Consider the following 15,221-nt stretch of genomic DNA (forward strand, 5'->3'; position numbering starts at 1 on the left):
AATATGTACCCCACTTCATCTAGACACACCCCACCCTACCTCCAGATACCACTCAGTTAATCCTATCAGGGATTAATTCACTGATTAGGTTAAGGTTTTAACCCAATGATTTCTCTTTCAAACCTTATTGCATTGTCTCACATTTGAGCTTTTCAGGGACACTACATCTAAACCATAACATTCTGCCCCTGACCCCCAAACACACTCATCTGACAATGCAAAATACATTTAGTCCATTCCCAAGAATCCCCATAGACTTAACTTGATAGGTCAAAGTTCAAGTCCACCATCTCCTCAGGATCAAGGCAATCTGGCATTCTGAATTACTATAAAAGTAAAAGCAATTTACAAGTATCCAATATATGATGGTACAGAGTAAACATTTCCATTTCCAAAATTAGGGGTGAAGAAAGAAAGGACAGGACCAAAGCAAGCCAAAATCCAGCATGGCAAACAAATCCTGTAGCTCCATTTGGGGCACATGGCATTGTGATTTTCTCTACAAAAGGCTTATGTAGCTTTGCCCCTGTGACCTTGTTTGATGCTGCACAAGTGGCCTTTCTATTGGCTTTTCTTTGCTCAATTCCTGCAGCTTTCCTAGGATGATGTCCCACATTACTGGCATTTCCTGGGGGTCTCCACTGAAACTTCGGCTTCCTTTTTGCATCTCCACATTTTCACTTCTCAGGGAGTGCTCCCAGGGACTCCAACCCTGATGTACTTTTTCTGGCCTCCCAGGCTTTCCTTTGAAATCTTGGTAGAAGCCTCCATGAACCCCTTACTCCATCTTGAATTCCTCCAATACCAGCACCACGTGGTTGATGCCAAGGTCAGCTGCCTCCATTTGCAACTCAGTTAATCCCACCAAGAATTAATTCACTAATTAGGTTAAGACTATAGCCCACACATTTCTCCTCTAAACCTTGAATTGTGTCACATTTGAGCATTTCGGGGGACACCACATTTAAACCATAACAATTTCCTAAATAAGATGTTAGATTATTGATTTTAGGACTAGGGCTGGGGTTGTGGCTCTGTGGTAGAGTGCTCGCCTAGCATGTGTGAAGCACTGGGTTTGATCCTCAGCTCCACATATAACCTACAACTAAAGAAATATTTTTTAAAAATTATAAAAAAGTATATTCATTAATACAAAAACAATCCTAAGCACTACTTTCATTGCACCCCCCCCAAATTTGATACGTCTTCATTTTAATTTAGTTCAACATACCTTAACATTTTCTTCACAATTGTTATTCATGTATTCATTTTCTGTATATTTATTCATTTGGTAACTATTTAGTGCCAGTTATTATAATATAATGCCTTATGAATATTTCAGAAATGACATTTCTACAAGAAGCTCACTGTCTATTAAGGGAAATGAGGAATGTATATATACAGATTTGTGTAAAACTGTATATAGCTTTATATATACAGGAGTAAAGGGTAAATAGTAGCTTGGGAACACTGAGGAAAGCCTCATGAAGATGAATAGATGCATGCCAAGGCACTATATAAAATAACTAGAAAAAAAACTAGGAAGGCTTATTCTCCCTATAACCACATTCCTGTAAGAGTTCACTCTTGTATTTTTACATAATATTCTACTTAATTATAATTCTCTAACATTGGTAATACCAAAAAAATCATCATCTGCCCAGGTGACATTTATGAACATCATGCTGTCTATATGATCATTTGCTTTCATGAGGAGAGAGAGACACCTTTGGAATTCCTAAGGCAACTATCATTATTGCACACTTCCCAGCCCTTTTGTAACAGGAAAATAATATGATTTAACAGAAAATTTGGAAAATATGTGGACATTCAATTTTCCTTGAAACTAACTGTAACTCTTAAGTATTCCAAGATCATTTCTCATGGACTTAGCTTTAACCTCACAATATACTTGATGAAGGAAAAATTTAGAGATGACATAATGTTTCAACTAGTTTTACAGAAGCTGTTGACATTTTATTCAATATCTTTTTGGTGTACTTCTGAGGTCATCTGCAGCCTCAGTTTTATTAATCCTGGCAGAGAAAAACAACCTTAATAGCTCCACATTTAGCACAAGAGTCTTTTATTTTAAACAGGGAAATTTGGTTATTAGAGCACACAATATTCCTCAAACCAAATATTTTAATTCTTGACTGGGTGTTCTATGTTGTTGGAATTGTCCTGTGCACTACAAAGAATTGAGCAGTATTCTTTGCCTCTACCTATTATATGCCAATAGCATACCTATCTGTAGTCATGAAAAGATAAACTGTTTCCCCACATTGGTAAATGTCTCCTGAATGGCAAAATCACTCCAGGTTGAGAATTTGGGGCCTGTAAACAGGGCATCCAGAAGTCTATGTGTTGATAACCTCCAGGGAAAACCTCAATTAATAGATAAATTTTATATATTACATCAAAAGAAGGCATTTGCTGGTAAGTGAATGGAACTAGAGAACCTACTGCTAAGTGAAATAATCCAGACTCAGAAAGTCAAGGGTTGAATGTTTTCTCTCATATGCAGAAGTAAAACCAGAAAAAAATATTGGGGGATAATCACATGAAGATGGTAGAGAGATCACTGAGGCAGAGGAAGGGATTAAGGGAGAAGGAAGGAGGGAAGCTAAGAGAACTGTGGAATGAAATTGATCAAATTATGCTGTGTACATATATGAATACATCACAGTGAATTTTACCTTTATGCATATCTACAAAACACTAATTAAAAACTATAAATAAATAGAATAACAACAGTTTAGTTGTGGGGGGAAGAGATGTTGTGAGGAGGGGAGGTTAGAGGAAAGAATTGAGGACTGAAGTGGAGCAAATTATATCCTATGCTTGTATGATTATATCAAAATGAACCTCAATATTATGTATAACTATAATGCACTAATAAAAACATAAAGGAGAATACAGGTGTAAAACTCAAATGACCACCACAATAGATACAAAATTTTTTTTTGAAAAAATTTAAAACCCTTTCAAAGTAAAAATGTTCAACAAAGTATAGAAAGAATGCACCACAATATAATAGAACCCATCTGTGACAAGTACACAGGTAACATTATAATGATGAAAAAATGAAAAAGCTTTATTCCTGTATTATGTTTTCTAGAGGAACAGGACTAACAGAAAATATGATTGTAGAAAGGGGACTCATTAGATTAGCTTACACAGCCAGAAGCTGGATAGTCCACAATAGCTTGCATTCAGGCTAGAAAGCCAGAGGAACCAGTAGCTACACAATCCAAGAGACTGAAGCCTCAGAACAAGAGGAATCATTGATGCTGTCCCAATTCAAGACTGAGGGCTTCTGGATACTCTGGAGAATCACTGGCAGAGTCTGATTTGGAAGAGTGAAGGAGCAAGAGTCTGATGTCCTCAGGTGATCACAGCAGCAATCAGGAACCTGTTCAAGAAGAATAGAGCTTGCATATGCTGCTGCTTACTTGTTTTTCCAACTTTTATTCCAACCAAGTCTCCAACCTTTTGGATGGTCTGCCTACACTTATGGATGGTCACCATTTTGGTTTACTATACAACATGCCAGTCACTCATAAATTCACCCTAATTGGCACACCCAGAAGCCTTTTACTCTTTGACATCCCTAAATCCAATCAAGTTGACAATTCAAATAACTACTACAATACCTAATACCAGGTACAAGAATTTATATTTGCCTGTTTTATCTAACATAATATTGGAAGTCCTACCCAGAGACTTTAGACAAGAAAAGAAATGAATACAAATCAGAAAGTAATAAGTAAAATGATCTCTAATTGCAAATCTCATGGTACCATATATAGAAAATACTATGGACTCTAAAATAACTGTTTTAACTGATAAACAAATTTAGTAAAGTTGAAATATAAGAAATCAAAATGCAACACACACACACACACACACATAATGAGAGCCTTGGGATTCCAGTGGCTTTAGAAGGATGTTCATTCTGTTCTGTATTTTCCCCTACATTTTATTTTTCATCTTTTCACAATTGCTGAAACCATAATTGCCGCAGTCTTGGCTGGGCACAGAATCACGAGCCACCACACAGTTTTTTAGATTCAAACAGCAATTCTTTATTCCCGAACTCACACCGGCCTCCACACACGTTCTGGGGCAATCCCAGTTCTCCTGCCACCCAATTCACCTCCTCCCCGAGGCTTTCTTCCCAAAATGCTCTCTGAATCTCATGAGAACTCAATGGGAGCTCAGGCAGCAGGAACGCCCTAATTCCAGCAGCAATAATCCTCAGCATCGAACTTCCCTAAAACCCAAGGTCTTAAACTGGGAACTTCCCTAAAACCCAAGGTCTTAAACTGGGAACGCCCTTAACCCAAGGAGCGGGATACTTCCTCAAACTGCAGGACACACCCTAATCCTGGATCCTCCCTGGTCGTTGAGCAGGGTCACCTTTCTCAAACACACATGCAAGGTCAACAGCGAAATTAACATGGGGTACGCTGGCAAGCGATGCGTCATTCCTACTTCGTAATGGCCCTCAGCACATAATAATTAAGTGAAAAGTGTAGCCTTCCATTTTTTAAATTTAACAACAAAAAAAAAAGAACAAGATGGCAGACTATAGAGAAGCTGTATTTTTTGTCATTTGGTGACCTGGGATTCAAGCAGCACGAATACACTTCTGGAGGTGGGTAAAAGAGATATTTCACTAAAATTCAATATTAGATATTCGGAATGCCTTAGAGATATATAATTTTGGGGGGCATACCAAACAAGGGAAATTGACAAAATTAGAGCTAAGCTGCTTCCAGGAGCAGTGGGATTAAGAGAAAAGGACGGGAAAAGATGAGAAATACTATGGACAGATTTAACATGGAAAATCCTGAGATTGGAGGGGCATCCTTCCTAGGCAAATCCTGAGGCTGTTCAGCACAATAAACTGTTACACAATAGATGCCCCTTGTTTCCCAATTGTCTACAGAGAGCTGAGGCAGGAGCAATCTTGAGGCCCATTACACTGTGGTGGCACCAACAGGAGTTAGCAACTTGGATCCAGAAGATCGGGGCTGGCTCTGATACACAGTCCTGGCAGATATCAGCTGCATGACCTAGACTGTACCTAGAAAATCCATAGAAAATCTGGCACAGAAATTATTTTACCCAGGGGAATACCTCTCCCCACTTTGAGTCCAGTGGCTTACAGGACAAACTGCAGCAGGTCACAAATTTGAATGGGCAGGTGTGACCGTGGTCAGGGGCTGAGCCTAGGAGTCTAGAAAGGGCAGTATCTGTAAGCAACAGAATGGTGAAGGATTGTGTCCCCTGTGCCTGGGGATACTCCTGGAGTACATTCTTCCAGCATAGATCAGCAATTGCTGGGCTCTAGAGGTGCTCAGTAAAACACTATGCCACACAATAAATCACCTGGGTCCTCACTAGATCTAAACCCCACCCTCAGAATCTTCACATACAGGAACTTATATCTCAGAACTCAGTAGCAACTTCATTCTGGGAGTGGAACTGACAGCCCTTCCCATTCTGCCCCAAATAATACTGCCAAGAAGTCAAGATGGATTTTTTTTGAACTCCAACTGGCATCTTGGTGAACAACACACACACAAAAATAGCCCACAGCCCCTACTACTGTGCTCTGTACATACCTCAAGAAGAAATGTAAAGAAAGAAAATTGGGCCCAGATGCCACAACCAGCATGGCTAAACTCATGGAACTGGCAAAGGGCAATGGGGGGTTAGAAAATAAAGACTCACACATGCAATATGAAGATAAAGCTGGGATCAGGTGGAGTGCTGCTCTCTCTGATGTAAAAGTAGATCTTACACCAGCAATCTTTACTTATATATGACACATTATCAGGTTAAGGACTATGCAAGAATTATTCTTTGTATTCAGGAAAGTTGTAGAACTAGAAACATCTATGCAGCTTTTCCATAGTTGCAGTGAGCAATCTTAGGAGTTTTATGTATAGCTCAAGGAGATCCATTGTTTCAGGTTCTTGTTAAGTGGGCAGACTCAGGAGTAGCAGAGCTGGTGAAACATTGAGGCTGTCCAGCATATGAATTCTTCTATCCTGGGGAGCTGTGAGCCTGAGAACAAGGTCAAGACTGATAATACTCGTGTATAAATCCTCCTCAGGCAGGGTGTCACCATAGCAGCTAGGCATCCTGTGCCCTTGCACAGAAACTCTCCCAGGCACCAGGCACACCACAGCCATGAGGTCATCAGAGACCCCCAATCTCAGTCACTGCTCTTCCATTTTCTGTCACTGCTATCCACACTCAGACAGCAAAAATATATTCACTGATTATTTTTGCCACCACAATGGAAATAATTCCTTAATTTTTCATAAAGATTCGTGTGTGTGTGTGTGTGTGTGTGTGTGTGTGTGTTTATATGTTGGAAAATTCATGAACCTTTGTCCTTTATACATATACATATTTGTTTCTGTTTTCTCATTTCTAGCATGTTTTGAAAGTAGTTATTTTGCCTTACTCTGTCTTTTTAGGATAAGAGTATTTGATAAGTATATTTTGGTTTTGTTTGGTATTTTTTCACTATTCTGTTTCCCTTGTTTCTCTTTCTTTTCTTTTGATAACAGCCAAATTCTATTATTCTATTGTTCACTCTTTTTAAAGATTTTTGCTTCTATTTTTCTCCTCTCACCTCATAACTAACACAACATATATCTCTGTATTTTTTTCTCTTCACCTTTTAAAATTGCCAGCTCTTTTCTACCCATCTTTCTCTTCTTTTTTCATCTTAATTAATTCTGCTTTTAAAATTTTTATCATTAATAGGTTTATATAATGCCAGCCCCAGCACTAATTTTAAAGCAATTATTTTTTTAAGAGAGAGAGAGAGAGAGAGGAGAGAGAGAGAATTTTTTAATATTTATTTTTTTTAGTTTTCGGCGGACACAACATCTTTATTTGTATGTGGTGCTGAGGATTGATCCTAGGCTGCACACATGCCAGGCAAGCGCACTACCGCTTGAGCCACATCCCCAGCCCTTAAAGCAATTATTAAGTGACAGAAGTCATATATATAACACCTAATGTTTGATTTTATGCCAGATGCAATACATAATTACTTACTGTTTTACTGATGGAAATTACTGATCTTACTATTTTTATTTTTATTCATTGTGCCTATTAAAATTGTAGATGTTACAGTAGGAAACAAGTATTTAGATTAATGCTATATAGGGGAGACAAATAGTAGCAACAACCTGTATGATAATATATAGCATTAATCTAAATACTTGCATACAGGGACACAATAAGTTCATAGGTTTATTTAAGTGTATGATCCACTTCAAGTTCACCTGTATCTAGATCCATGTTTTGAATGCAGATGTCCAGTTGCTTAAGCACCATTTGTTGTAAAGTGTCTTCTTTCTACATTCAATTTTCTTTAATCCTTTGCCAAAGATGAGTTGACTATATTTGTGTGCATCTATTTCTGTACTCTCTATTCTGTTTCACTGATGTATTTGTTTATTCTTTGCCAAATACTACAGTGTCTTCATTACTGTAGCTTTATATTGCCTTGATGTCAGGTCATGTTAGTCCTTCAATTTTGTTCTTCTTCAGTATTGTGTTGGCTACTCTGGGTCTTTTGCCACTCCAAACAAACTTTAGAATAAGTTTGTCAATGTATATTAAAACATTATTCTTGGGGGAAAAAGTGGAAAAGAGAAGTTGAGCTCAATTCCTAATAAAACAAGTAAAAGTGAGAGTTTCTAACCAAGGATCTGGGTCCCAAGGACCCCAGAATGTTATGGATGGGAAATTACTAAAAGAAAAACATCAGAAGTTGAATGAATAAAAACTGTGGTATATATACACAATGGAATATTACTGAGCCTTAAAGAAAAATGAAAATATGGTATTTGCATTATGGATGGAGTTGGAGAATATCACACTAAATGAAATAAGCCAATCCCTCCTCCCCCTAAAAAAAACTCTGCTGCATCAGATCCATTCAGATATATGGTTACACACACAAACATTATAAAAAAACAAGGCAACACACTATCCCAAACAACCCAGAAAGTTACAACATCAGACCCCATTGACACTGCAGTGAATGAAATGTCAGAGAGGGAATTAAGAAAGTTCATAATCAAACTGGTCTATGAAATTTTTAAAAAATGATGTATGGATTGAAATCAAAGAGAAAAGAGTGAAATCAAAGAGAAAAGATAAAAAGTGAAAGATAACTTCAATAAAGTGATAGATATTCTGAAAAAGAATGGAACAAATCCTCAAAATGAAGGAATCAGAGGCTGTGGCTGTGGCTTAGTGGAAGCATACTTCCCTGGCATGTGTGATGAAGTGGGTTCGCTTCTTAGAACCACATATAAATAAATAAAATAAAGGTCTATCAACAATTTAAAAATACTTTAATAAAAGAAGGAATCACTTAACCAAAATAAAAATTTAATGGAAAGCATCACCAATAGACTAGACCACTTGGGAGATAATAGTTTCTGGCAAATAAGATAATATATATAATCTTGAAAATAAAGTTGATCATGGAGAAAAGATTTTAAGAGGCAATGGTCAGAATTTTCATGAAATTTAGAATAATGTTGAAAGTCCAAATCTGAGATTCATCAGGATAGATGAAGGCTCAGAAGTATAAATTAAAGAAATAGAAAAATCAAATATAGGAGGCATACAAGACTAAATACACAAAGTTCCAACAGAATCACTCCAAGGCATATTATTTTGAAAATGCCTATCATACAGAATAAGGATTGAATTTTAAACTCTGCTAGAGAAAAATGATTAGTGACAGAAGTAAACAAATCTGGATCTCAGTTGATTTTTTAACCCAGACACTAAAAGCTAGGAGGTCTTGGAAAAATATATACCAGGTTCTGAAAGAAAATGGATCCAACCAAGGACATTATACCCAAGTAAAATTCAGAATTGCAGATGAAGTAAAACCTTCCATGATAAACAAAAGTTAAAATAATTCACAACAAGAAAGCTGGCATGCACTACAAAACATATTCGATAGAATATTTTATGAAAAAGAAATGTTGAATACAAATGAAAACCAGTAGAGGAAGGAACTACAATAGAATAGTCAGTCAAAAGAGAATTTAACTCAAACTTAAAATAAACTAAAAATAAAGTGACCAGAAATAAGTATCACCTCTCAATAATAACATTGAATATAAATGGTCTAAATTCATCAATCAAAAGGCATAGGCTGGTAGATTGGATTAAAAAACAAGACCCAAGTATATGCTGTCTTCAAGAGACTCATCTCATAGGCAAACTCATAAACAGACTGAAAGTAAAAAGATGGGGGAAAAAACATCATTCACATAGATCTCATAAACAAGCAGAGATGTCTAATTTCATATCAGATAAAGTGGACTTGAAGCCATAGTTAATCAGAATAGATGAAGTAGATCTTTTCATACTGCTTAAGGGAGCTATACAATGACAATAAACAATAATCATAATATTAATTCCTCAAACAATGCAATACTCACATAGATTAAACAGACCCTTCTCAACATTAAGAATCAAATAGGACTGGGGTGGTGGCTCAGTGGTAGAGTGCTTGCCTAGCATGAGTAAGGCACTGGGTTTGATCCTCAGCATCACATATAAATTAACAGACAAAATAATGCCATTCTGTCCATCTACAAGTACAAAAAGTTTTTGGAAAAAAAAATAAAGAATCAAACAGACCACAACACAATAATACTGGGTGACTTTAACATGTCTCTGTCATCACTAGATAGATCTTTCAAACAAAAACTAAATAAATAATCTACAAGCGGCCCACGTGAGTGCCTGGCGGCTGGCCCTGGGTCGGGAGCTGGCCTGCCCGTGGGGTCTTGGGTCCGAGGGCCTCTGGGCCTCGGCCGGCAGCTGGCACCCACGTGGGACAGCGGGCAGACTGGGGCGCGGTGACATTGAGGCCGGTCAGCGGGGCTCTAGGCGCGGGGTCCCTCAGGCAGTGGCCTCCGGGCGGCCTTGGAGCCCTGGGCTGGGCCAAATCCGCCCCTCCACAGACACCGGGGCATGCCGGCCTCGGCTCTGACCTCAGCGCACTGCTGCGAGGCGCAGGCCTCAGGGAGGCTTGCCGCTGCGCTGTGACCTAGGCCGCCGCTTCCTTCTCCGCGTCCCAGCGACCAGGTCACAAGGGGGCCTCCAGCGCTTGGCCTCCCGCGATTGGCCTCCCCGCCAGGCTCCCACTAGCTGCGGGCTGGGTCCTGACGTTCTTTGCCCTGGGAGGAAGTATTTTCAAGGGCTTCGCGAGCCTTCCCTGCAGGACAAGCGCAGGTTCAATGTGGATGCGACAGAGCGCTGTAGAATGTTGACTACCAGGGTCTTTAGCCTAATCAGCAAGGGAGCCATTTCCACCTCAATGTGTGCTCGAGCACATGAGTGTGGTGAAGAGTGATGAGTTTGCTTTCCCCAGGTATGTCAACCGGCGCGACTACCCATTCCTGACATGGCCCATGTCAGGCAGCTGTCCCCCAGCCAGAAGGCCCTGAAGGAGAAGGAGAACGCCTCCTGGAGCAACCTGACCAGGGATGAGAAAGTTGAGTTGTATCCTATTCAGTTCAATGAGAGCTTTGCTGAGATGAACAGGGTCACCAACGAGTGGAAGACTGGGGTGGGCACAGCCCTGTTCTTTTCTTCATTGGCTTCACCGCCCTTGTTCTGATCTGGGAGAAGCACTATGTGTTCGGCCCCATCCTGCACATCTTTGATGAAGAGTGGGTGGCCATGCAGACCAAGAGGATACTGGACATGAAGGTCAGCCCCATCCAGGGCTCCTCCGACAAGTGGGACTATGACAAGAATGAAAGAAGTGAGAGCCCGCTGCTCACATGCTGGTCACTTCATATAGCTCTGCATCTTTACTGGAAACCCATTATGTCAAACAGAACCAGTGCCAATAAATGAGGAGGGTAAAAAATACGATCTACAATCTAGACTGAACACACATATATAGAAAATTTCTTTTTTAAATTGATTTATTTTAATTAGGTACATATGACAGCAGAATGCATTTTGATTCATTGTACACAACTGCAGCACAACTTTTCATTTCTCTGGTTGTACATGATGTAGTGTCACACCCTATGTGTAGTCTTACATGTATCTATGGTAATGATGTCCATCTCATTTCACCATCTTCATATATAGAAAATTTCATCAATCAATGACTGAACACACTTTCCTCTCATCAACACATGGGACATTTTATAAAGCAGACCATATTTTATGTTATTAAGCAATACAAAAATAGAAATAATACCCTGAATTATATCAAATTATCATGGAACAAATTTAGAAATTAATGATGTGATAAAAAATAGAAACAACTCCAATACCTGGATACTAATTAATTCACTATTGAATGATGAATGGATAGCAGAACAAATCAGGAGTGAAATAAAAAAAAAGAGGCAAGTGGGAAGAGTGATACAACATATCAAAATCTGTAGGATACTATGAAGGCAGTTCTATGGGAAAAGTTCTTAGTGTTGATCTCACACATTAGAGAATAAAAACGTACCAAATTTATAATCTAACATTCCATATTATGGTCCTAGAACAAGAACAATTAATCAACACCAAAATAAGTTGATGACTGGAAATAATTAAAATAAGAGCCAAAGTCAATAAAATTGAAATTGGAAAAATTTCAAAAAATCAATGAAACAAAAAGCTGGTTCTTTAAAAAAATACACAAAATCGTATATTTTTGGTTAGCCAAGTTAACCAAAAGAAAGAGACAAATTTTAATTATTAGAATTCATGACAAAAATAAAATATCACCACAGACACTACAGAAATAGAGATGATAATCAGAAACTATTTCAAAACCTTATACTTCAATAAGCTAGAAAATCTTAAAGACAGTGACAAATTCTGAGAGACATATGACCTGCCCAAATTAAACCAGGTTGATACAGAAAATTTAAAGAGTGAATTTCAAGTAATGAAACTTAAGAAGCTACCAAAAGCCTACCAACAAAGAAAAGCCCAGAATCAAATGGATTTTCAGCTCAATTCTACCAAACCTCTAAAGAACTAATACAAACCTTCCCAAAATTATTCTGTGAAATAGAAAAACGAGAGAAGTCTTCCAAACTCATTCAATGAACCTAGTATCACCCTGATATCAAAACCAGACAAAAATCACATCAAGGAAAGAAAACTTCAGACCAATTTCCTTGATGAACATAAATGCAAATATTCTTAATAAAATACTAGCAGATCACATATAAAAACACATTTAAAAGATAGTGCACCATGATCAAGGGGGTATTATTCCAGGGATGGAAGGATGTTTCAACATATGAAAATTAATAAATGTAACTCATCACATAAATAGACTTAAAGACAAAAATCACATGATTATCCCAATAGATGCCCCCCAAAAAATATTTGACAAAATAAATCATCTATTCACGTGTAAAACACTAGACAAACTAGGTCTGTAAGAAACATGCCTCAATATTGTAAAAGCTATATATGACAAACCCAGAACCAACATTGTTTTAAATGGAGAAAAATTGAAAGCACTCCCTCTAAAAACAGGAATAAGACAAGAATTTTCACTTTCACCACTTTTATTCAACATGGTCCTTGAAATGTGAACCAGAGCAATCAGGCCAGAAGAGGAAATTAATGGGAAACAAATAGGAAATTAAGTCAAACTATCTCTGTTTTCCAATGACATATTTTCTATTTTTAAGACCCAAAATGCTCCAATAGAAAACTTTTTGAACTCATAGATGAATTCAGCAAAGTAGGATACAAAATTAACATCCATTAATTAACTGCATTCTTATTCTCCAATAAAGAATCAGCTGAAAGAGAAATTATGAAAACCATCCCATTCACAATAGCCTCAGAAAAATAAAATACTTGGAAATCAATTTTTAAAAAGTCAAAGTATCTCTACAATACAAACTACAGAACACTACAGAAAAATAATTAAAGAAGAATATATAAGATGGAAAGTTCTCCCATGCTTTGGATAGGCAGAAGTAATGTTGTCAAAAATGGCCATGCTACCAAAATTGCTATATAGATTCAATGAAATTCCCAAAAAAGTCCAATGACATTGTTCTTAGAAATAGGAAAAAGAGTCATAATATTAATTTGGAAAAATAGGAGGCTCAAAATAGCCAAAGAAATATTTATTGAGAAAAATGAAGCAGGAGGCATCAAAATACCAGGCCTTAAATTAGAGTACAGACCTATAGTAACACAAGAACATGGTACTGGCATGAAAACAGACATGAAGACCAATGGAAAAGAATAGACTACCCAGAGACAGACTGACATATATACGGTTATTTCATACTAGATAAATGTGTCAAAAATATATGTTGGAGAAAATGTATCCTCTTCAACAAATGGTGCTGGGAAAACTGGAAGTCTATATGTAATAGAATGAAATGTAACCCTCATCACTCAAACTGCACAATATTAAAATTTGAGTTGATGAAAGAACCAGGAATTAGACCAGAAAAACTTCTCCTGCCAGAAGAAAATGTATGCCCAACACTCCAACATGTCAGCTCAGGAACTGAGGTTTTTTTTTTCCTGATGCTTTATTTTTTATTTTAATAAATCATCTGCATTTTCTTCTATAATAAGCATAAAGAATATCAACCCCTTTGGTCATATTTATTATTTAGTAACTAAAGCATTAAATGACAATTTTTACTTTTAATATTATATTCCTTATATTTGACATTGTTTAGCTTTTATATGGAGAAAAAGAGACCCAGGCACAAACCTTTACATTATGCACCTGCTAGGCCTGTAACATAATTTTAATAATATTATTTAATAATAATTTTAATAATATGTGGACAATTTCTATGAAGTGGGCAGAAAGGTATCAATAACAGTGATTGTAAAGTGACCAGTCAAGTGTTATGATCTTTGACCCATTTCAGGATGTGATTTATATTATCTTTTAGATCTTCTGGTTTATTGCTGGACAGCTGATGCACAATTTCTTCTTTTTAGGATGCTAAATCTCACACTGCATGATACCTTTTAATTTCTTCTCACCATAACCCCTTGTTTCAAGTCTTTTGTACAAGACACTGTTATCTGTTCTCAACACAAAAACTACGTGAAACCAGTGTTCAGGGAAGAAATCACAACCATGGTAATCAACAATAGTTCCACCTTCTCTTATTTTGTTTTTTAACTCAACAACTACTCTATCTTCATCTAAAATGGGACAATCATACTCTTCATTATAGCCATTATATAACTGCCCTTCTTGAGATAAATCACCCACATTAATGTATTTCAGTCCTGATCTTGATGCAAGTTCTTCACCTAGAATAGTTTTTCCAACCCCTGGAGTACCCGGTCTGGAACACTTGCAGTCCAGAGCACAGGCCAAACTTGCCTGCTCAGCCGCCCAAACCCTTCCAGGCTCTGCCCGCTAACCAGTGAGCAGAATGTTAGGTAACAACATAGTCTTCCACAAGACCATACAAGGGCTGAGGCTCACACGCTCAGCGCACTATGGAGAGCAGCCAGAAGGGGGAGGAACTGAGTTTTTTAACAGAACCCCTATAGTGCAAGAATTTTAAAAAATCAGTAAATGGGATGGTATCAAACAAAAATCTTCTAGCTTCTTCACAGTAAAGGAAACAATCAAGAGTGTGAAAAAGAGCTTACAGAATAGGAGAGAATCATTGCCACCTGCACCTCAGGACATTAATTTCCAGGCTGTACAAAGAACTCAAAAACTTACACACACACACACACACACACACACACACACACACACACACACACACACACATCCCAAATAAGCCTATTAGTAAATGGCAAAGGAACCGAACAGACACTTCTCAAAAGAAAAAAAAATACAAATGGTCAACAGAGATATGAAATAATGTTGAATAACTCTAGTAATTAGGTAAATGCAAATTAAAACTACACTGAGATTTTTAACTCACTCCAGTCAGAAAGGTAATTTTCAAAATTAATAATTATAATAAATATTGGCAAGAATATGGGGAAAAAGGTACACTTATACTTAGTTGGTAGAACTGCAAATTGGTGCAACCACTCTGGAAAGCAGTATGAATACTCCTCAAAAATCTAGAAATGGAACCACCATTTTACCCAGCATCCCACTCCTTGGCACATATCCAAAGGATTTGAAATCTCCATACTAGACTGACACATCTGCACCAATATTT

At 37.5% G+C, this 15,221-nt stretch overlaps 1 protein-coding gene and 1 pseudogene across 2 annotated transcripts; one reads left to right on the plus strand and one right to left on the minus strand.

Annotated features, from left to right (window-relative positions):
* The first annotated feature begins 10,333 nt into the window (after window positions 1–10,333).
* LOC308639462 (cytochrome c oxidase subunit 4 isoform 1, mitochondrial-like) lies at window positions 10,334–10,932 on the plus strand (annotated as a pseudogene). Its single transcript has one exon. The product of its transcript is annotated as a cytochrome c oxidase subunit 4 isoform 1, mitochondrial-like (transcript).
* Window positions 10,933–13,919: 2,987 nt separating this feature from the next.
* Window positions 13,920–14,709, minus strand: LOC308639463 (adenylate kinase isoenzyme 6-like; the record flags this gene model as incomplete). Its single annotated transcript, XM_081277704.1, is given in 4 exon segments — window positions 13,920–14,019; window positions 14,021–14,032; window positions 14,034–14,452; window positions 14,692–14,709. Coding segments are annotated over 4 exon segments (549 nt in total).
* Window positions 14,710–15,221: the final 512 nt, after the last annotated feature.

This window comes from Spermophilus citellus, assembly GCF_964194105.1.
Source record: "Spermophilus citellus genome assembly, chromosome: X".
NCBI lineage: Eukaryota > Metazoa > Chordata > Mammalia > Rodentia > Sciuridae > Spermophilus > Spermophilus citellus.